This window comes from Oreochromis aureus, linkage group 5 (genome assembly GCF_013358895.1).
Source record: "Oreochromis aureus strain Israel breed Guangdong linkage group 5, ZZ_aureus, whole genome shotgun sequence".
Taxonomy (NCBI): domain Eukaryota; kingdom Metazoa; phylum Chordata; class Actinopteri; order Cichliformes; family Cichlidae; genus Oreochromis; species Oreochromis aureus.
The window spans coordinates 24,824,297-24,847,875 of record NC_052946.1 but is presented as its reverse complement, the minus strand read 5'-3'; the positions used below and the strand labels follow the sequence as shown (position 1 = coordinate 24,847,875).

Here is a 23,579-nt window from a genome sequence, read left to right as displayed (position 1 = left end):
TGTGGGTGAAAAATCACCATAGGGAATAGAGTAGATTCTCAGTGCTTGACTGAGAGTGGAACACCCAGAGAAGGTAGAGGTGGCAGTTGTCCCCAGTAGACCCTGAGTCAACACTTGCTGCTAATGGTCTCTCTAAATTTACCTTCTAATTACCCTCCTCTTATTGCCCCCAGCTAACAGCATACTGGCAATGACCTTGCAACACAAGGAAGCCAAAAGACATGCTGGAAATTACACTTTGTTCAGTTCTGGCTAAAGTCAGCAGGAAGAGAACCGCTCCACTGACAACTTGGCTTGAGAAAGATGCAAATTTTCCTAATCAAATCAAGAATCAGGAAAAAACTATAAATAGGAATGAGAAGATTCCTTTGAGAGATCTTTATACATCTGGCTCTGTGTTAGTGCAGCTGACAAAGAGGGAGAGTATTTATTCTAAGTGCCAGGCCAAAGGTCAGCAGGGGAGAGGAGGATTTTTCACTCATTCACACCCGCTCTGTCTCATTATTCAGCCCTCTCCATAATCCTTCTAAACTAGGTTGTCACCACTGACCACTGCCGCCATCCCGACCAGCCCGCTGCAAGCGATGGCACAGCTACAACAACAAACAGCTTCATCACAGCATAAACACCATCCCAGCCATACGTATACACAAACATTTGTGCATACAGCAGCCAGCCACAAGAGCGCACAATGCTATGGCATAAAACCAAAACCAAAGTAAGGAACAACCACTCATTTTCTTTAAAATCTAGAGATTAGCGTTATAGAGGAAGAGAGACAGCCAGATCTGAAGTGCAGACCCTTAAGGTGTAGCAGCTCAGCACGAATATGAATCTTTTGTTTTTTGGCTAGAAGCAGACTTTTTGTCAACCAACATTTTGAAATCGAGAGGTTTTCTGCTGTAGTTGGCTAATATCCATTCATCTTTCTGCTAGACTAAACTAAGAAAGCCAGACACTACTGATATAATCGCAGAGTTTTCTGTTCTCAACTAATCAATTAATAAACCTATAATGAATAATTCTTGACAAAATTGTGCCCTCCCCCATTCAGACTTTTCAATATCCCACCTCTCACCGGTCCCATCCTCTTTAAGCGCCCCACCCAAACGTCATCATGACCACCCAGCTCTGCTGAATGTAAGGAGGCCACTGTGAGCTTTCACCACAGAACCCTCATGTCCTTTAACCTTTCACCCTCACCTCTGCTGAGGACAGCTGTCTGTGGCACTGCGTACAGAGAGAAAAGCCAGCATTCTGGGCCGGGAACCGCCTCGAGTGTTTGTATTGGTTCTTTAAATATGTTTAAATCAAAACCGTTGCACTGTGTTTAAAAAAAGCCTGAAGTTTCTTTTTGCTTTTTGACCTTTTTAAAAAAAAAAAAAAAAATCAACAGTAATAACTGATTAATGTTTGTTGTTCTGTCTGAAGGTTCAAAAGCCATAAGGCAAGTCAATCCTCTTCAGTCTCTGGATGTAGTTGTTCTTGTTTCTGATCACGTCATATAGAGATCATATATTGCAACTTTAACAAAGGTCAGGTTTGTGGGCCAGATACAGAGAAACTGCATGACCTTTGCTGTCAGCTGAACCAGGGATCTTCTTCTCCCATGTGCTTTAATTAACCTTTTCTGTCATCTGTAACAGCAGAAATAGATTTGTTATAATCTCTCATTTCCACTCAGGAAGTGAACTTAAATCAATCTTTCCCTGCCTTCGATTTGTGCAGTGGGAGACAGGTGTCTCTGATTTGATGTGAGGATCAGAGAGCTCTACCTCTTTCTCTGTGAGCACACACACACACACACCTACACACACACACACACACACACACACACACACACACACTAATACCGTGTATCAGTAGCAGACAAGCATGAAGAGCATCTGAGTGACAGCATCCGGAAGCTCTAAAATAAGATGTAATCTGGTGCCAATTATTTCTCCTTGACAGGCGCAGGTAAGCAGCAATCAGCTCCAGTGACATGTGTTGTGAGTCAATAGACCTTACCCCAAAGGGTGGTGAGAAGCTGATTATGAGGTTCTGAACTGAGGCAAACACGAAAGACAAACACCGAGTCGGGTTGAGCTGATAAGCATTCCCACCGCTGTTCAGATGCTCTTTTATCCCCAATGACCTCTCCATTCTTTGCTAACACACAAAGATACACTGGCCCCAGACATTCAATATTCACTTGAGAGATGCACTGAATGAAAGAAAGTCCTAGACTGCATGCATCTTCAAGCAGATTAAAGTCTTTGAACCTAAATGGCAAGTGTGTCAGTGTTTTCCAAAGTAACGCGGCTAATCCACAGCGAATTTTTATTTATTTTAGAACTAGATATTTTTTTTAAAGGTAAGTTTGCTCAAAAAATATTGACACTTCTTCTATCATATCGGTGTGTCACACGGGCAGCAGATGAGTTTAGCTTAGTGAAACGGCCTGAATTCCAGTATGTTTATAATGTGGCTATAAGCTCACAAATAAACATGCTGTCGTTGTTTGTTTAATTTGTGCTCAAACAGCAACACAGAATTTTTTTGTTTTACTGGAAGTTGTTTGCTATAATTTGATGTCGAGTAGTGGCTATGTACAGTGTATTCCTCCTTTTAAAACCACTTTTTGTTTATACGGCGATAAGGTGAAGTGAGTATATGTGGACATTTAGTGGTGCATCGTGTTGTCATCTTCTCCTAAATGTGGTATCTCTTGGATGCCTTATGGGAATTTCCTCAGATTTAGCATAAACATCCACTTGGACTCAAAGATGAAGAAATCATAATTTGGTGGTCAAAGGTCGGTATGACTTCATAGTATGTGATTGGCTTGTGCTAAATTTACACAAATATTAAAAGCTTGCAAAAAAAAGTTGGCTTAAACAAAAAAAAGTTGCATCCAATGTTCAAAGGTCATGTCTTAACAAAATTTAAGACATGGTTGAGATTTACAACCACACCACACTAATTCTAGTGGAACATTTGACGGTCACAGACTAGCTAGTTTCCTTGCTTGCAGTCATTATGCTTAATTACTATCACCACACTTAACAAATGCTTACCAATGAAGCTGATCATCCTATTGGGACTCTAAACAGATAAAAGTGAAAGAGCGTAGTCTTGCACAACTTGGATTGTCGATATGGTTACAGCAAAGCAAGTTCAGCTGTTTATAGGGGATTAATTACAGCGCTAGTCAAGGAAGTTTTACAGACAGTCTTATATATAAAGTTACTTTTAGGGACACATCCTTGCACGCTTGGCTGCAGACAAGCTGCAACAAGGTAGAACCACACCTTTACTTTTGGAGAATGTGAACATAAGTAAATTTGGAAATTTAGACCACATGCCGGGAATGCCTGGGCAGGTATGCGGGATTTTCTGTTGCCTGCTACCTCGTACTAAGTGCAGATTGATTGTGAGGAAGGGGCTTAAGCTGAAAGAGGCATTAAAGAAGCAGTAGTGGTGTCTGTGTGGTACGTGTTGCATTATCTCTTTATAGATACAAAACAGGGGCCATTTATGTCCTTTTGAGGGTTGATCCAGGAACAACACACCATGGTACAAATCCTAGCCTATAAAAATATAAAGTATATAAAAGCTTATATACCTTAGCTTCAGAGCAGAGCAGAGGGATCACATCAGTAGGTGACTAACTAAAGGTCAGTTGACTAGTCTGTGTTATTCACATTTCTGCAGAGTCGATTGAGTTTTGTTCAACAAACTGAAGACAATTAGAGAAAGGTCATAGAGAAAGAAAAAGACAATGTTGTTCTGCCTGCCTGACTGTCTGGTAGTGATTACAAAGACCTTGCTGGGAAGTTGGGTGATATACACGAGGTTCTGTGGTCTTTTAAAAAACCGCAGGACCTGGTGCACTATCATTGCACTTGTGCCCTATCATTGCTGAATGTACCAGCTGGTGGTAAATTCAGCCATTTAAGTCCATGTTAAATGTCTGTTTTTGGTTGTTTTTTGGAGTGTTTTTCTTTGCTTCAAAGGACCATTTAGTCTGAGCTCCTTAACACACAGGAATGCTTTTTGAGAAGATGAATTTGTGCTGACAATAGAGTGTATGTGTGGTTCGAGGTGGACTGTTACCATACTTCACCACTAATCTCACCACACCTCAGGCATTATTTCAAGGTAAATGTGTTTTAGCGTGTCTCACCTTGCAGGGATGTAATGTTTCTTCTTTGTGAAAGCTTGCCACGTCATTTGCACCGACTAAAATGTCAGGATGAGAGGAGCCAGTATGCTTTAGAAATCTGACAGGCATCGTATTTTGAGTTGAGCTGAGTTCATTCACAAGCTCAAAAGAGAGAAACAAAATAAACATGACGACTTTAAACTGATCTACTGAACTGGCCATTTTCTATAAATCGCAAAAGGTAATCACGTATTGCTTTGAACATAATTCTCATATTTTCAAGTCAAACAGATCATGGAGTTTTACTAATGGAGTTCAGATTGTGTGATATCTTGAACCCACCTTGTGTGCTGTCCTAATTGTTGTTAAGGGTTTTAAATTGATGTCATATACTTTACCCCATAGTTTAGCACAATAACTGAGATATGCCAGAATTTTAAAAAGAGAATACTGTAATTTAAGAGTGTTTTAGGCCTGTGAGTTTTAACTTTATGCAATATAGATATCTTATAAATGATTTCCAAGAGTTTATTATTACATAAGAAATTATTTCATCCACCATTTCAATCTGAAGGAGCTGTAGTTCTTATGTAGACAAACATCCACAGCACATGGAATGAGTCTGATGTGCTGTAGATGTTGGGAAATTCATGCTGGTGATGTGTGAATGACATATAATCTTGGGCAGGTATCTCAGTTAATATCTGTTAAATCATGGTTCCCATATTAATACCTGTTCAGTTTTCCCAGTGCAGCTTTTTTAGTATACAATTGACTGGTCATTTTCCCCACATCTGGATTAATTAGGTCACTTCTGACAGGATGAAATTTGATTTGCTTTGGGGTGAAACACATCGATCCAGTGATCCTGGATGGGAGATTCACAAGAGAGAAAGATGACAGGCTGTCAGATACTTGAAGCTGGTTGCTATTAAGAGGTGATATGTTTAGTCGAATGTTTACTTGTAATGTAGTAGGTTGTCTGTCTGTCTGTCCGTCTAGTCTAGTTTGCAGTGACCTAACTGTCTGATTTATTGCAGCCGGTCCTCTCCCTTTCTGATGCCCGTGCGTGTAGATCTAAGTGCAGAGGTGATAAATGTGGGGTCACGGCTGAAGTTCCAGTATCGTTTGACTGCTGGGCTTGCCACAGCAGATAACATGCTGTGTTTAGTTGACTAGCAGACGAGGATGGAAGATGTTTATAGAACAAGTCTGGTGCTCGACTGTCTTAGGATGCTATCTATGTGTTTGTGAGTGCGACTTTTGCATGAATACAGTAATCCTGGATTACACATGGCAGTGTTTCCTGGAAACCCTCAAATACACTGAAAAAATCAAACCTCAGAAAATATTCTTCTTATTTCTGATTTAATGCTTTTTCAGGATTCGGGGAACAGAATAGACTTAAAAATAAAATCCCTGACGTGTAAGTTCACCACAGCATGGCGAAATTGCATATCGGGGTTACTATTAAACTGTTTAATGTGTTTGGAGGCATCTTATGAGAATTACACGGGTGACAGGCACGTCTGTTTCTGTTTACTACCTGCGTACCATGATGCTGCACCGTGACTGCAGCATTTCACAGTTTCTGAAGGAGCTCAGCAAACCAACAGCGAAGAAGCTCTCTAGGAGAGGATTCATGTCAGTATTTCCACATGTCCCGTGCAGGTGGAGAACTTCATGCTGTCTTTTATTTCCCTAAGTAAGACTTTCTTCCTCGGTCGGGTTAAGGAAAGTCGTTATAGCTGCCATATGGAGTCTTTTTCATCTCCAGTGACTCTTAGATTTGGCTACACAGAGCATAAGAGCATTTGTACGGTCCCATTAAAGTGGAACCTGAACAGGCCTTCCATGGGATCCTTGGGCTTTCTCTACAAACAGAACGGCACAAATGCAATCTCAGCTTTCCCAAGCAAAGTCTGAAAGACAAGAGAAACAGATACACTTATCAGAGGTGCTCCAAAGATAATAAGAGGACCGGGGGAGAAATCTGCTTTTTGTACAGCAGTACTGAAACTCACATTTTCACACCACTGAGCCTCCCTGTGCAGTGTGTGAGCCATCAGTTTCATTTCAAAATAGATTTAACAGCGATATGGAGGAAAGTATGCTGCGGTGTTTTGCTTCCCAGGGAGCACATCGGTTCATTCGTGGCTAATTCACCAGGGGAGATTGTTACAAAGTCTATCATCCCCTTCACAGCTTGTTAGAACTGAGGTTCAGACTCCATGGCCCTGAATATTATCAACCATGTGGCCTGTTGTAATAAACAGCGTGGTATTTGACTTCTTACTGTTCCCATAACTTGTGACTGATCTTTTGCGTCTCTGTTGCCATTCATTTAGGATTCCCGTGAGTTATTTTTTGTCTGCTTGCTTTAGTCAAGCCCGCCATACCCATATTTAGTCTGACCATAACCCCATTATGGCAGGATGTAATTGGGGGGTAAAAACATAATCTGTAAATTAATCTAGGATAGTTTGATGGTAGGCTTGGCATCATTAGTATGTTGCCATGTCTTTAACAATAGCATACTTTGTGTGTTTGTGTGTATGTGTGCCAGAAAAAGGCAGCCTACACACAATTCCTGAGACTATGTCTGTGGTTTGGGTTTTCCAGTTTTATTGTGTGTTTTTCTACTACAGTAATTGCAGGTTCAGTATGAACAAAAACATTTATTTTTGCACTTTTTTTGCCCCTTTATAGAGCTGAAGTCTACCGGCACTGCTCACCACTTCTCCTTTTTGCTGAATTCAACCGACTATCGGATCCTTCGCATGGACGAGGACCATGACCGCATGTATGTGGGCAGCAAAGATTATATACTCTCTCTGGATCTACATGACATCAACAAGGAGCCTCTCATAGTAAGAAAGTTTCTACATAAACACTGAACTGCCCAAGCTCGACATGGGTTTACAGCTAACCAGCTTGTGTATTTTTCACTGTCAGATCCACTGGCCTGTTGCCCCCCAAAGGAAGACTGAATGTGTTTTGTCAGGGAAAGACATCAATGTAAGTATTTAAAAGAAAAAGCAATTCTGACGAATCAAAAATCCCAAACATTTTCTGGTTTCATTTTTAAAAACTTACTATTGTTAATTGATTTTCATCTAAATACTTAATTTTTGGTTGTTGCAAGTTTTCAAATCAATCATTAGCGCAGAAGGCACACTAGCGTAGTATAAGTGATAGCTTCTGGAGACACCATGCTACAATTATCCTTATAATGCGTTTAATGTGTTTATTCAGTAGCACTCAGACTTCAGCTGGACTTCAACCCGAAATTTAAAAAGTGTCTAAAACTAAAAGAAATTCAGATCCTACACTCAGTTTATAAAGATAGCTGTACGGGTATCACACTTTGTTTCCAGGGTTACCCCTGTTCAAATTTAACAGTGTGTTTTAATCCTGTCTTTTTTGGTGATGCTCCCAATTTTAATGTTGGACTGGGGTTAACAGAGGACATTTTCAAGCTCCTCCAAATGTGTGACTAGTTATGAAGCTCTTATTTACTGCCTCTGAATCCCTGATAGCTAATTGCATACAGATGCCACCAATTTAGCTGAAGCAGGAACTTGAATCTTGCAAAAAAATAGCCATCCTTCAATGCACCAGTCTAGAAATGCCAAATTATTATTATTATTTTCCTTTCTTTCCACACCGTAATCATTTTACCTTTTGTTGTTCAGACAAGCTTCCAAAATGAATCGGTCACTGGAAGCCTCAGACCCGTATGAAGTCTTAAAAGGGTTCAGAGACATTCAGACATCTCCTTGCACCTCCTGTGCAGCCCCCACAACGCAGGGATGGAAACTCATCATTGAAATTCATTTAAAAACCAGATTCCTCTCCTTTGATTTCGTTCACACGTTGCTCCCCCTCCTACCCTCAAACACACACATATGCACTTGTTTTATCCATGCTAGGGGTGAGAGACGGCACAGTCAGTGTGCACCAACAGTTTGATGAGGCTGTGGATAATAATCCTTCTCTTCCTGCTGGTATAAAGCTCAGGCAGCTGTTTATCCTACTAGAATGTTCATTTATGCACGTCTGGTGACCCACGCCTCCCAGCGCCTCTGGCTACATTGGCCTACGTATGTTCATATGCGCCTGTATCAGCGTCTGTGTATGTGTGTGAGGGGATGGGTTCGAAATTTCATCAGTAGAATAAGAGAATAAGAGATAAGACCGGCTACTGCAAGACATCGCAGCAGTCTTGGCCGCTCTTTAGTGAATGACAAATGATGACAATTCAGAAGCAATTCAGAGGGGATGTTGGTTCAGGCAGGAGGTCAAAGGCAATCAGCCCCACTGTGCTCTCTGTGGGGGAGCACAACTGTGCCCTGAATGATACACACAGGCCCACATGCGTAAACACACACGCGCACAAAAACACATCCTCTGAAACCTCTGACTTGTGCATCTGTCATGCTGTTAAAATCTGCCAAAATGGCTCATCCCCCATCCTGCATACAATCTTTTTTATCTACTTGGTTCATCCTTTCTTTTTCACCAGCTGTCACTAGCAGAAAACAAGACAGACAAATCTGAACAGAGCTTATCGGCTTGAACATTTCTGTAGTTCGAATTTTGATTTGGTGGATTGTGACCAGGAAGGCAGACAGCTGGTCAGGCAAACAGATTGGAAAAAAACCTAGAAAGCACAGAGCTGTGCTCACTGAGAGCACCTCTTTGTCTTTAGTCCAAAAAAGGAAAACATTGGCATTGCTTGAATTTCGCTACTAAGAAATTAAAATTCTAAATTCAGGCCCATCAGTGTTGAGCTTTTCACATTTTTGGCTTTATGGTTTGTCTAAAAAAAAAGAAAAGTTAATTGGATTTCAAAACCTTTTCATTTATTCCCATTTTTTCATTCAAGCACTCTTATTTGCTCTAACCAAAATCTTTCCCATTTGTCAAATTTGACAGAACACTGAATTGGGTTTAACCTCAATCCCTGAAGCAACCACACTTAACATCTCAGAGGCGCTGCTTTCCTTGGTTTCAGCCACACACTTAAATGGTGTTTGGAAACATTTTCCCTGTGAGAGTCTGGTCCGATTGGAAGCTAGAGCCAGCCTGACACAGAGAGCAGAACAGCGCTGCCAAACAAAAGCCAGCCAGCAGAGGAAGTGATAGATGTGATGTTTTGAAGGCAGACAGAGGAGTTATTAACCACCAATAGGGCACTATATATTAAGCATCTCCCTTTATCTGTTGCATTTTCATTATCTCGTGCTGTCTGTGTTTTGTTTTGCTGTCTCAGGGGGAATGTGGTAACTTCATCCGTCTGATTGAGCCCTGGAACCGGACCCACCTGTATGTGTGTGGGACAGGCGCCTACAACCCCATCTGCACCTATGTCGACCGAGGACGCAGGTCACAGGTAACCAAAGACACAGCCAGGCATCCATGGAGACATTTTGACCTCTCCTCTCTCGCTCTTAAAGAACCATATCAGTCGATCAGTCTCAGGTCAGAGACGCTCCTCCTGCTCTCGCGCTTTAGTTTCATGGCCTTTGCTTCTCTTCCATCATTTTCTGCGTATTAGTTTTCATCGATTTGCACTCTTTCACGGTCTGGAGGACTCAAAGAAAAAAGCTCATGGTTAGTCCTCTCCAGATCACCATTAATATTACAAACTTGAAGTTAGTAAGGCAGCTAAGTGCTGCTGCTTAGGGGCCATTGAGGCTATAAGCTTCTCTTGCCATTGTGAATATCATGATGACACTATATCTATAGAAAATACCTCTGCTTGTGGTCCTCCATCCCCACCCTCACCTCTTTATACACAGTGGCCCTGTGGCCTGTCTTGCTGTCTTGCTGAAAACCTCTGAAAGGCAATCATTACTGATGGAGCCTCTCATCCATCATCAGCCTTGTAGCTCACCCCTCCCTCTGTCCCTTCCTCCATCCCTCCCTCACTCGATGGCCACGCAGAGCTGCGGCAGCTGCCTACCCAGTTATAGTCGACACACTTGCATTCACCGCTCTGCCTGTTTAGTCTCACTGTTCAAATGGAGGGTTTCAGATTTCAATGTAAAGGTCAGTCTGTCTCTTGTCATTCAGTTTCTCCCCTAAGGCCCAAACGCTATGTTACTTCACACTGTAAAGATTTTTCTCAGTAACAGTAGATGTAAACAAAAACCAGTTGTTCAGAAATTCTTCCCCGTCTTATACAAAGAGCTTCACACCTTTTTTAATCCCCAGTTCATGCCCAAACTTTGTTTCGTAACTGCAAACGTTTTCCTTTAACTGCATCAGCATTTGTGACTTTTTGAGGCTGCTTCACAGCTTTCTCTGCAGCCTGACGAGCTCCACATCAAACAGTGTAAAAAACCCTGAACATTTAGTTTGGTTGCTAATAACAGTTATACTGTGGACATGCGTACACATATTTTCTCATATGTTGATGTGATTATATTCAGTGTATATGTTGTTTGCTATTTAATGTGTTCTGTATAACCTGCATGCTTTACAGCTGCGTTTGCATGTCTCTGAGTCTAATCGCACATGGGTATCAAACGATCACTGTCACTCATCAGGCTCTCTTCAATCACCTTTGACCTCCACTTTGACCCACTCACATTTGTATTTCCATCTTTAAGAGCTACTTTTCTTTCATTCGACTTCTTTTGTCCAATCCTTTTTGCTCTGACATATTTACTCTTCTTTTTATGTCATGGTCGGCATCAGTTGACTTTAATCTGGGATGTTGTACGTCGGTAATGAGATGGCCATTGTGCCATGTCTCTGTTTTTAGGGGTTCCACTACCAACAGGCATCCCAATCTGGAGGGAGAACAAGTCGAGCAGCAGACTACAGCGCTACATCACAGCCTTTGGAGGCGAAGGTGGGCTGAAAGTTTTGTAGAGTTTTATGCCCACCTGGAGTACTTTTTTATTACAGTTGGGGGAAATAATACGGGGAAAGCATAACTACAAAGAGATTTCTTCTTTTAAATATCTTGGGTTATCGAGGCAGCTTGCTGAACTACTGAGCCTCCAATCAACTCTGCTTTCAAAACTGAACTGTGAGAACAAAAACGTTCTGCATCCTGTTAATGACTAGTATTTTTTTTCAGACCTTTATCTGCAGTATTAAGCAGCAAATGTACACAAACAAAACATGCGGGGAAAAAATGCTCATTTTTCACTAAAGTTTTCAGACAAATGCACAAAATCGTTGACCCAAACCACGGTTGTCATCTTCGTTGATTTACACAAATGGTAGCGTTTTCATCACCACACACATATTTATGAGTCATACTGTATCTTCTTACTAAAAAACAATATCCAAGCTCAGGTTACAAACACAGCTTCACATCTTTTTTTTCCTTACATATTTCCTACCTGTCAGACATCATCAGTGAGCTTTGAAGTGCCTGAATAACCTCCATGTAGACACGTACCCAGTGTTGACACAGATGTTACAACATGTCCTCTTGCACTGTGGAATAATGAATTCTTGTTTGAGCCACTAACATGAGAAGCATGGTGGATGAGTTTTGAACTGCTGTCAGCGTTTTCCTCCACCTCGCCATCGACTGATAACCGCTTTTGTGCACTATTTGTTCCCATTAGCAGAGCCATTTAAGCTGCCTATAGGGTCACCACTCACACTTAATCATTATTACCAACTTAACCAACTGATCACATTAGTTTGATGATGCCTTTGCCTTTTTTTTCAACTTCTAAGTCTTCCAAAGTAAATGATATAGCCAAACTGCCCCCCCCAACACACACACACACTCAGACAAACAAAGTTCCTTAAACATAATAAATCTGTTACCATGTGGTTAATGTTTTTCTTCACCTTTTACCATTACAGGAATACATTTTCCGCCTTGAACCTGGTAAAGTGGATTCTGGGAAAGGAAAATGTCCCTTTGACCCTAAGCTGAACAGCGTCTCGGCTTTGATCAGTAAGTATCAGCTTTTGTTTTTCCTTCCAACGACGTGTGCAGGCGTGAAAGACATAAAAGATCTGCAGTTTGTGTTTGGTTTGTATTGCTGAATGGGACTGCTGGTGATCACTCTGACACTGCAGCGCTGTGTTACTGAATTTAAAGGAGACTTTTGACGGTTGTGCATGATGATAAACTCTTCTTTTAATTAGTTAATTGTTCATTTTAAAAAAAAAGGGCAAATAAAGAGAGCTTTCGGATTTTTTTCTTTAAATTGTGTTGAAGTTAACCAGTATTTCAAAACTAAACACTGAAAGTCGATGAATGATCACATGTACACAAGTAAATTAATTTACTGATAACCATCTCAGTCATTAGTCAGTCAGCTGTTTCAAGTCTAAGCAGGTCTGCAGATACGTCGGTGTGGTCATTTAGCTGGTCAGATGGACGTGTGCGCTCTCATGTCACTGGGTGGTCTTTTGTTATCAGCTGCTTACAGGTGGTTAGACATGGCTCCAGGTCAGTGACCTCCTGCCCTCTGTGTGTGCATGTGCTCAAGCGTGCATACGTATGCGTGAAGGACTAAGGCGGAGAGCGTCTCTCTCTCTTTTGCTGTGCCATGTCAACTCAGTTACAGCTGACCCAAGCAAAACTGTAACACCAAAAAAATCATCTAAATGTCGTCTCACATAGTTGGCAGGGCAGAGGCATACCGCACTGACACAACAGGAAGGTGGAATTTCCCTGGTGCAAGATTTAGGATTTTTTTTACACTACTCTTTCACAAGCTATGCCTCCACTTCGCTCCTCATAAGGTTCACAGTATAGAAAGCAAATGCTCCGAGTTTCTGTTTTTTTTTTTTCTAGGTGCTGCACAGAAAGTTTCTGTTTACGCCAAACATGTAAAATCTGACTGGCTTTCCTTGATCTCTAACCTATACGCCATGAATCTGTCTGATGTGAAGCTAACTTTGTAATTGCAGCTGTTCTATCAAATTACACTGATTAGCCCAATAAGCACGAGTACAGTAATTATGAGAATAGCATTTTTGTCTGAAACGTGACACAGACACCTGTGAGCTGAGTTTAATCAGACTGAACGTGTTTTAATTTGGCACTGTCCTGAGTTAAAATTCCTGCCTTTGAATGGCCACAGCTGCCGTGCGTGCTATCAGTCAGATGCTGGTGAAATCTAGAGGGATGGCGTCACTTTTTAATGAAGTTCTGGCATGGTAGATAGCATGTTCTGTATAACATGAAAATGTTTTCATCCATCATGACTTCACCTTGGCATTTCATCTGTGATTGACAGATGGAGAGCTGTATGCAGGAGTGTACATTGATTTCATGGGAACAGACTCGGCGATCTTCCGTACACTGGGGAAGCAGACAGCCATGAGGACTGATCAGTACAACTCCAGATGGTTGAATGGTAATGTCTCAACTCACAGCTTGTTCTGCATCCAGGATTTACTTCCTTGACTCATTTTGCTGTAGACCAGTTTTTATTTACTCCTCAGTTTCTTAAGATCATTACTGTAATGTTTTAGGTTACCAAGTTAAGCCTTGGGGTTAAATACCATCCTGCAGATAGTCAAATCCTATATGTCTTTTCAGAAAGTTTGCTTTCCAGTCAGTTTCAGTTGACTCAGTGATCAATTGACTCAAAGCATGCCATTCACTACACTAACTGTTCACTGCATGCCTGCGGAGTCTGACAACAGGGTCAATAGTGTAGTTGCAGGAGAAAATTAGCGCAAGTCAATAATGACTCAGAGTAGCCTTTGCTTTGTGAATGAACTGTGATTGGCTCAGTGACATAAATGCTGTTCGAGAGCTTTCATTTGATATGGCCAAATCAGTCACAGCATCCCCCCCCCACCCCCCCCCGAATCCTGCAGGCTCCCAGATTTTCCTCTGACCCTGTTGCCCTGACAACAATCCCCTGGCAGTGGTTCACTGAATCGGGACACCTGAGTCCTGCTAATCAGCCATGTGAGATGTCACAGATATCCCCCCTCCCCCATTACATGGTTCCTGGTTATCCCCCCTCCGCTTGGTTTGGTTTGTCCTCATTTGGGACCCTGGTCTGTCACAGTGGGGAGGGGCACTCTGTGTTGCGTGTCCAGTGTTGACCCAGTGAATCAGCCAGCGGGAGCACACTGTGATGCCATATTGAGCATTGTCACTAGGAAGAAATAAAGGGGCAAGTTTAGAGTGTCAAAGTGCTGTTTAGTCTTTAGGCTGCTGTTATTTTGCCCATAACAGTATTAATAAAAAAAATAAATAAAAGCATTTTATTTCGAAGGGTTAAGATGCTAAATGAAACAAGATTTTCAAGATCTCAAGTATTTTTCTTTTTCTTGATAATTGACAGTTTTCCTTGTTTATCTTAAAACAATGGTCAGGTACCCATGTGTAAACTAAAGAATACAAAGTCAACATACAGCCATGGTCAGGATGTCCCTCTTCTTTTCTCTTGAATGCTATTAGGAAGCTTTTTGACATTTGGCACAAAGGTTCACGAGGACCGAAGGAACAACTGATTTGATTTGGTGGTCAAAGGTCACTGTGACCTCACACGGCACGTTTGGCCACAACTCTAAAATCCGCACGTGATTTCACAAAATGTTTAATGGGAGGCTACTTTCAGTGTGACATCATGACATTTTGAAAAACACTTTTGTGGCTGTAAAGAGGTATTAAATATTTTGTCTGCACACGTAATGTATTTTCCAAGACTCCCATTGAACATTTTCTTTCCTTTTTTGTCTACAGATCCCACATTTGTTCATGCACACCTCATTCCAGACAGTGCTGAAAAGAATGACGATAAACTCTACTTCTTCTTCCGCGAGAAAGCATCTGAGATGGGCCAGAGTCCCATGACGCAGTCCAGGATAGGGCGGATCTGCCTGGTGAGTTATCACACCAGTCATCAAATTTAATGTTTATGTGTCTCCGTAATGGTTAGTTATGCTCTGCTGGCAGTTTGAGGCCCATAAAGGAAGTCCCCTATGATCATCAGAAACTGTTTTCTGACTAATAATTACTATGTACAACAGAGTGATGCTTAGCAAAGTATTTGTCATTTGCCTCAAAGGCTAAGTTTGAGATCCTTTATTTCTTTTCCTCAGGGTGAAAGGTTTGAAGAGCAGGGTTGACTTTAATCCACGTCTGTAGGCATACAGAGACATCTTTGCAAAGCCTGTGTTTAATTAGCATTGTAGTGTTGTAGACACACAAACAATTGAGCTGTGTTCAAAACTTTCAAAGCATCTGCACGTAGACTTCAGAAAAATGCCTCTCTGAAGGGTTCTGTGTTTGCAAGCTGCATCCCTTAAGTGTGTAATTCAAAAGAGATGAAAAAACAAGACAGTCTAGCTGTTCTAGGAGGCTTAGAGCTAAATGCTACTTTCAGCATCCTTACAGTCTCACAGTGGTTGGTTATTTTTTCTCTAAAAAGTTGCTCTGTTTTTCTCACATCTTGTGTGTTAACAGTCTTGAATATTTTAGAGGTTAAATAAAGTATATATCCTCCAAAAAGATTAAAGTCAAGTTTCTGGACAATATTAATTTAATATTTAAAAGCTCACAAGAAACTTGGAAACCTTTTTTTTTCCTTGTAACTGTCAGTAGATAAAAACTAACATTAAATTTTATTCTTCTAACCCACAAATCATTCTGACTGTGAAATGCGCTGATTTCATGTATCATCCCAGTTCTTTACCTCAGTAGCAAAGGTTTTCTGACCGCCTTGTGAAGACTGGCCAAGCTAAAACATAAAGTCTTTATTTATACAGACCAGTTGTTCCAAACAGCTGTTGGTCAGATATTGCTCAAGCTCATCCCGTTGAGTAATTTTTGGACAGTGTGAGAATGACTCCTGTGTGTCTCTGCTTTTCAGAACGATGACGGTGGACACTGCTGTCTGGTGAACAAGTGGAGCACATTTCTAAAGGCTCGTCTCATCTGCTCAGTGCCCGGAGCTGATGGCATTGAGACACACTTTGATGAACTAAGTAAGTTGAATTATTTCCCAGCATCCCTGACCCTTTTAGAGCTTCTATAATGCTCCCTTTCATCTCTGGATTTTGAACACCGCATCGCATCACCGGTAGTCACTCTAAACCTAAAATTTAAGTTTGCATATTTAAAAGAGAAATGAACCATTTTCTTTCAAAACGTGTTGCATGTTGCATTTTACAGCTCAGTTAACACAAGTCAGGGACCGTATAGTGCATTTGGTAGGAGTTAATGTAAAGCACATAATGAATGCATCGCTGACCTCACAGAAAACCTGGCAGATGGAAAGTGAGAATTCTTAAATGGCTGCGTAACCGCGACTATTCAAAACAAGGCCCTGCAGATGGACTTGTTGTTGACAGATTCCGTATCAACAACTTCATCATTTGTAGAGTTCTCTTCACATTTGCTTTGCATACTTTCTCCATGATGTTAATCCACATGTACTCGGCATTTGGTGCGGTGCGTGTGGGCCAGCAGCTTACTGTACTGTAGCCCAGGCGACACACATCCAACAGCATTTAGCACATCTCTTCTTACGTGCTGCAATAGCAGGAAGAATCCCCGAGAAGCTGCAGCTTTAGATTAAGGTATCACTGACTCATACATGTTAATCTTGACATGTATATTCCTTTGAACCTCTTGTAAAGTAGGTGTCATCCTAAAAAGGTAATGTCCATAATGTCAGAATGTAATCGGCCTGCTTTCAAGCACCATCAGTGTCTCACAGCCTTGTTTTTAGAAAAAGGAACCATATAGACACACATACAGAGTAATCAAAGTAATGAGCAGCAGAAATCAGTCCAGCACATTGTGGATCATCACAGCCTCACATGACTGACGGGATTAAGGAGGGATTTGTAGTATCCTTAACATTGTAATGACAGGTGGAATGAGCAGCACTTACATTTTATTTTACTACATTGACTAGCTTCTGCTTGCTGGGAACTTATTTTCACAGTAATGAAAAACATATTTCACTACAGCACAAAAACAAATTCTATAATCGCCTTTATGCCATGTGTGCATACAGTCTGAATTGCCTTGTGAGTGCCCCCAGTGAAACAGGAAGTTCTGATAGTCCAAGTTTGCACCTATCCAATATTATTATTAAGTACTACAGACTGTTTTTGCCAGGCCTGCTGTTCGCTTAGCTTATGTATGAAAACACAGACATGTATGTTAATTTATAATTTATCAAGAGATGACAAAAATTCCTGTTCATAAACATGGAAAAAAATGGACAATAAGGACATATATTTATTGTTCTTCTTCTTTGTGAGCTACATATTATAAATTACAGGCACTATTAACATCATGTTTGTGGAACACTTATTTACAGATATGCATCGCAACACATCCCAGTGACCCGCAAAGTGCCACTGCACTAAAAAGTTAAGCAAAATGTACACATACACATAATGTGCATGTAATGTGCCATGCGTTTTAGGATTAGCTACTACACATAATGTATATAATTTGTAAGGACTGCTGTGTCCTAAATACCTAGACAGATGTTGATAACCCTGGTACCCTAGATAGTTTATAAAGTTTCATGGAAATCGATTAATGAGATATGCTCATACATTATGATCATTATAGTAAGATTATTATTACTATTATTACCTGATACAGTACTTAAAATGAATTTACAGAAAACCCTGAATAACCAACTCTTTAAAGTGTCTTTTAGTACAGTGCTGAACAAGGCAAAACAACACTTAGAATTTTAAGCCTTAACTCAATTATACAGCTTTCCCTGCAGTTGTGATAAGGGAAAATGCCAAAACATTTAGCAGTAGATGTGTTTATTTATGTCTTAGAGTTATGCAATTTGACATGGGGGTCTATAGGGATTGATTATCTGTTTTAGCTTCCCTTTCAGGAACGCCAGTTTTTGGAACGTAGCATTGGCTTCAAACTTTAAGCACCAGAGGGTGCATTTTCTGTAACCAATTACAACTCAGATAATGGCCTTGATGTGTAAAGTGTGCAGGCTTGCGTTCAGCAACATAAAGCACCACCAACAAAACACCCTTCTTCATGCCTGAGTCTTTCAAAACCCGGCTTTGTACACCGTTTGAACTGATTATATTTGTACTTTGCCTGAGTTCAACATCTAAGCCGGTCCACGGTAAATTTTGACAGTAGTATTAAACATTTCATCCAGCGACAGTGCAGGTATGAGCTGAATCTATAGTAGGCCTATCTTGTGCGGTGATGAGGCTTTGCAGATGTTAGTTGTGTGTTAAGAGCACTCAGTGTCTGTGACAGAAAAGCACTCTTTTGTCAGTGTTGCTGTACTTTTAGCGGTCCATCCACTGTACGGCATGTCAGTTGTAGCCTCGGTGCAGATGAGCACTCGTGATGAGGTCATTCTGAGTCCTGAGGTGCAATGTAACATCCCACAGCTCTGTGGTCGCTCTTCCCACAACCACAGACAGTCTGGTAAAAATGTATTCTGTCTCCAGTCCTGCTGGTCCTGATGGAGCCCAGCAGAGGCATCGGAGTGGTTGTATGAGGACTCGGGGGAGAGAGTGGAGTAGATTCAGATGGTGAGGCTAACAGAAGAGAAAGCTTTCAGTGTTTTGCCGAGAGGAGGGAGAAGAGGAATATAAAAGCAGAGAGAAAGAGGCACATAGACACGAGTGATGAAAAATGTCTGCCAGACAAAAAGGAGAATTAATTTGTGACCTATAAGGTTTTATTGCCTTTTTCCAAAATGTAATTATGGAGAGAAATATTCTTTTTTGTTTTCTTCAGTTAAATCTATTTTTTTTTAGTGACTGAACTCCATAAAACAACCTCACTCTTCATGTATTTTTTGGAGGAGGGGGAGGGTGGTTGTTTTTAAATTTCCCCAGCAATCATTTCGACTGGACATTCTAAGAACACATTTTAGGTGCACATCTTTCAGAGTGGGTATTAGGGAGATAATAATATACAATCTGTCTTTATTTGACAGTCTTTCTTCCCCACAGTGACTGTTTACTGAGTGCATAATTCACCTGCACTTTTATTTTTACTGCACAGCACCTTATTTAGCCCAGCCCTTTGTGTTCTTTCTGCGCTTACAGCAATTAAAGATGTTTCTCTGCTAATGTGATGCTGAGAGCGCCTCTGAGACTCTGTCTGATCTGACACATCAGAAACAAAAGTTTGAATTATGCAACTTGTTCCAGTTCGTCACCGATTTATGACTTTTCTCTTTTTTACTGCGCTCGTTCTATAGCCAGGAGGTCTGTCAAACTGGCGTCGGACGGGTTATGAATTTCTGCAGTGTTTGCAAAAGTTAATTTTTTGCTTAAGCGGGGAGCCATTACCTGTCATTTTCATACCTTGGCATGTAAGGAGATTTTTTTTTATGTTTGAAAAGATTTTAAACTCCTGATCAAAAGGGAGTTTGTTTATTAAGGAGCTCTGCAGAGTCAGGAATGATGTTTTTATGCAAGCCATGTGGATTTAAGCTTCTTCTTGTTTATCCAATGCACGCTGAGTAAAGTTGAGGGTACAGAGATTAAAGCGTGTGTTATTACATTTCACCTTCAGTTCCACATGCATAACTTTCTTTTCGCTCTTTAAAATGCTGCTTCTTACTTTCAGTCAGTTGATATTTGAGCGAGAAATCTGAGCAGGCGGATCCACACTCTTATTGTTGCTTGTTTTCAGCTTTTCAGATAACTATGGGTTATAAAAAGAAAGGCTAGGATTTCGTGGCTATTCACTGAAATTGGTATTTTCTTAAGACTTTTGACTATAGGGTATTTTTTTGTCCAAGGCCTTTTCAAACAAGTGATTTGAGAACTTGTTTCTTCTTTTCCATTGATGAAAAACCATGAAATGGAACTGGGTGTTTTTCTGCTCTACCTGTCTGCATTAAATTTATTTCAGTTTTCCTTCTTATTGTTTTTCCTTGCACTTTTCTCTAATGAAACCATCAGAGGATATGTAGGGCTCAAAACCGCCTCAGTCCCACAGTCACTGGATCCATATGGCTCCTATTAAAGCCATGTTTCACCCGAGATCTCTATTTCACATATATTCCCTGCTGAGGCTCAGGAACTGTAGTTTCAGCTTTGGAAGAGTTTAGATTCAGGATCTCATTGAGACTCTCATAACCGCAATTCATGATGAGCTCACAACGAAGGAAGAAAAAGTCTCAGTGTCACAAGTATCATTACTTTGGGTTAGTTAGGTTCATTTTAACAGTTTTATTTTTTTCAGATTTAAACAGGTCAGAGTAGGGAGGAGTATCACAGGAGTAAAATTGTGCATTTGCACTCATTACATGGCCATTTTGTGCATAGTGGTTCTGTCTACTTTTCATGTATTTTTGCCAGCAAACCTGCAGAATGTCTACTAATGCGATATCATTTAACTGTTGCAATCGACTTAGGGATCCAAGTACTTCGTCATGCACTGCCTGTTATGGTTTATGACTCTGACTAATTGCTATAAATCTTTTCATTATCTCGTAGGAGACGTGTATATCCAGCCAACTCAAGACACAAAGAATCCTGTCATCTATGGCGTCTTCTCAGTTTCAGGGTAAGCGTGTGATGGCTTTTTCAAACTCTCTAACTTTGATGCAGTTTTGGATAGAAAGTGTGTTTTGGTTCCCTCCTGTGGTTTTTATTCCTTTTCGCTGAGCCCGAAGGTTGTCTGCTCTGTCTGATGTTGAAATGCGGCGTTGCATTTGTGTGGGCCGTCACATTCAGGATGCAAAGACGAGACAGAAAGTGAATGTGGAGCCCAGAGGGAGTAGCATTCCTCTGGGAGGCTGACTGAGCCTATAAGTTCCTCAGAGGTCAGGTTTGATAGCAGGTTGTCATTCAGCACACAGCATTAAAATTCAAGTCAACCAACCAGACGTGTAAACTGAGATTCTGACGGCACACAAAGCAGGAGGAGGTGCGCGCAGAGTCATAATAAACATGTCCTGATTAATGTATTTGAGAAACAAATACTGTTATTGTTTCCATCTTCTCTTTAGGCATCAGGCATGTTTAAACCCAGCTGATAAAAACACATGTGGTGCTAATGACAGAGGCCCATGACAGAAGTTACAAACATAGTACACCCACCACACAGCGGCGAGAGCCTGTACTCTGGCGATTCTCTGCAGTATGTGGGTGTTTGTATGTCAGTGTGTCAGACAGCTTGACTCTACTTGAGTCAGTTTGAGTGTGTGTTTGTGCGTCATAATGTTTCAGTGTGTTCCTGTAAGTATGTGAGTACGTGGGAAGGAAGTAGATTCTAGCAGCCACGGAGAGCTATCGCACTAATTATCCCAGGGAGTGAGAAAATCTGAATTCTCGAGCTGCTGTCTTTATGTGTTCACCTTTTTTTCTTCTTTTCCTCCTGCCCTCCTCCAGATCTGTGTTTAAAGGCTCGGCAGTGTGTGTGTACTCTATGGCTGACATCCGTATGGTCTTTAATGGGCCATTTGCCCACAAGGAAGGCCCTAACTATCAATGGGTGCCATACACTGGGAAAATACCCTACCCTCGACCTGGCACTGTGAGTTAAAACATATAATATATATGTTACTAGAACCATGAATAAGATAAACAAGTAAATTGCTCAACAGAATTTTTTGTTTTCTTACTAGTGTCCTGGAGGCACTTTTACCCCCAACCTGAAATCCACAAAGGATTACCCAGATGAGGTTATCAACTTCATGAGAAACCACCCCACTATGTACAACGCTGTATACCCAATGCACAAGCGCCCCCTGGTGGTCAGAACCAACGTGGACTACGAGTTCACCACAGTTGCCGTCGATCAAGTGACAGCTGCTGATGGGAGCTATGAGGTGCTATTCTTGGGCACAGGTAAGTGTTTTAAGAACAAAACTGGGCATTGTCTGATGATTGCACAGTAATCTTACACTCATATCATTGTGCACTGTTAAGTTCTGTGGCCTTGGCTTTAGCTGGGAGGTTTGCACGCACATGTTGAAACAATCTGTCTCTTAAACATTAATGAGTCATAGTGTGGGTTTCCAAAAACCAGTTCTCTGTTGCACATATTTTAGAATAACAATGAAGAAACCAAGGTCAAGGTATTAATAGCCAAATAAATCAACAGAGCTCAGCCAAAGTTACTTCTTCCCACTCTTTCAGATCGAGGCACAGTCCAGAAAGTGATTGTCCTGCCAAGAGATGACTTGCAGACCGAGGAGCTGGTGTTAGAGGAAGTGGAGGTGTTCAAGGTCAGTCTTGCAGCCTTAGTCACTTTGCTACTAATCATCTTTTTGCCCTACTCTACATTTATATATGCCATGTTTGTAATCTGTGATACAAAATAACAAATCCAGCGTTCACATTCTTTTAATTATGTCACTTCAGGTTCCCACTCCAATCACTACTATGAAGATTTCATCAAAAAGGGTAAGTTAGTGTAATTTGATTCGGACCAAATAGTTCAGCTAACAGCAATCAGACAGAGAACACAGTCATCAAATTCAATCTAAGAAAAAAATGCATGATTAAATACAAAACATTGTAGTACACAACCAAGACCTGATATCCAACTATACATTTTGTGTAATTTGGTGCAGCTTATACTGAAAACAGACACAGGACTCGAGGGTAGCTTAGAGTATAGCCTAACCTAACCCGGAGCCTTCTTATGTCAGTTTGAGGATGATGAAGAAACTCAACGCAAGTAGCTTCAATCAATTATTCATTCTTTAAATATAAATCTATAATTCTTCCTTGAAACATTAGAGATGTCCAGAATTGTAAAATAAATGGCCTTTGCTCTAAAGTATGTTGCTGTTTTAATTTCTAATTTGTATTTGTTTTTCTTTTAACAGCAACAGTTGTATGTCGGATCAGTCCTGGGTGTGACCCACTTGGCTCTCCATCGATGCGATGTGTACGGGGAGGTCTGCGCTGACTGCTGTCTCGCCAGGGACCCGTACTGTGCCTGGGATGGCAAATCCTGCTCCAGATATTCTGCCTCACAGAAGAGGTGAGGGTCAGGATTGTGTAGACAGGGAATATATAAATGCAGCAGACGAAGTGCAGCAACAAAGTATTTGCACTTCATTACTTCCCACCTCTGCAGTTGGAGTATTTATGCAGATGTCTTATTTTTCAAGTGTGTTTCAGTTAAATTTTATATCTGTGGCTTTTGATTTGACCCCTCTAGGCGGAGTCGTCGGCAAGATGTGAAGTATGGAAATCCTATCCGCCAGTGCAGAGGTTATAGCAGTGAGTGTCGCGTTGTACTAAGACTATAGAATACACCAGCATTTTTTCACTCCAGAGCTATCTCACAAATAAAATTGCAACTGTACATCATGTGTTGTTTTGTAGCCAATAAGAACCCTCTGGAGACAGTTCAGTACGGGGTGGAAGGAAGCACTACATTCTTGGAGTGCCAGGCCAGGTCTCCTCATATGTCTCTCAAGTGGCATGTGCAGAAGGAAAACAGTGACCGCAGGAAAGAGGTGAGTATAGCTCTTATATTAAACCTTCTATA

The 23,579-nt window shown here is 41.0% G+C and overlaps 1 protein-coding gene across 2 annotated transcripts in view; it reads left to right on the top strand.

Annotated features, from left to right (window-relative positions):
• The window catches only part of sema3fa (sema domain, immunoglobulin domain (Ig), short basic domain, secreted, (semaphorin) 3Fa), a 46,202-nt gene that overhangs the window by 20,235 nt on the left and 2,388 nt on the right, over positions 1 to 23,579 (top strand). For both annotated transcript variants that reach the window (XM_039612482.1, XM_031757581.2), the window contains 16 exons: positions 6,857 to 7,017; positions 7,103 to 7,165; positions 9,423 to 9,542; positions 10,920 to 11,009; positions 11,987 to 12,080; positions 13,375 to 13,494; positions 14,841 to 14,980; positions 15,970 to 16,084; positions 20,567 to 20,636; positions 21,464 to 21,608; positions 21,700 to 21,922; positions 22,214 to 22,302; positions 22,439 to 22,480; positions 22,909 to 23,066; positions 23,247 to 23,308; positions 23,414 to 23,547. In XM_039612482.1, the coding sequence (XP_039468416.1) occupies positions 6,857 to 7,017; positions 7,103 to 7,165; positions 9,423 to 9,542; positions 10,920 to 11,009; positions 11,987 to 12,080; positions 13,375 to 13,494; positions 14,841 to 14,980; positions 15,970 to 16,084; positions 20,567 to 20,636; positions 21,464 to 21,608; positions 21,700 to 21,922; positions 22,214 to 22,302; positions 22,439 to 22,480; positions 22,909 to 23,066; positions 23,247 to 23,308; positions 23,414 to 23,547 (1,826 nt within the window). The remainder of the gene's footprint in view (positions 1 to 6,856; positions 7,018 to 7,102; positions 7,166 to 9,422; positions 9,543 to 10,919; positions 11,010 to 11,986; positions 12,081 to 13,374; positions 13,495 to 14,840; positions 14,981 to 15,969; positions 16,085 to 20,566; positions 20,637 to 21,463; positions 21,609 to 21,699; positions 21,923 to 22,213; positions 22,303 to 22,438; positions 22,481 to 22,908; positions 23,067 to 23,246; positions 23,309 to 23,413; positions 23,548 to 23,579) is intronic.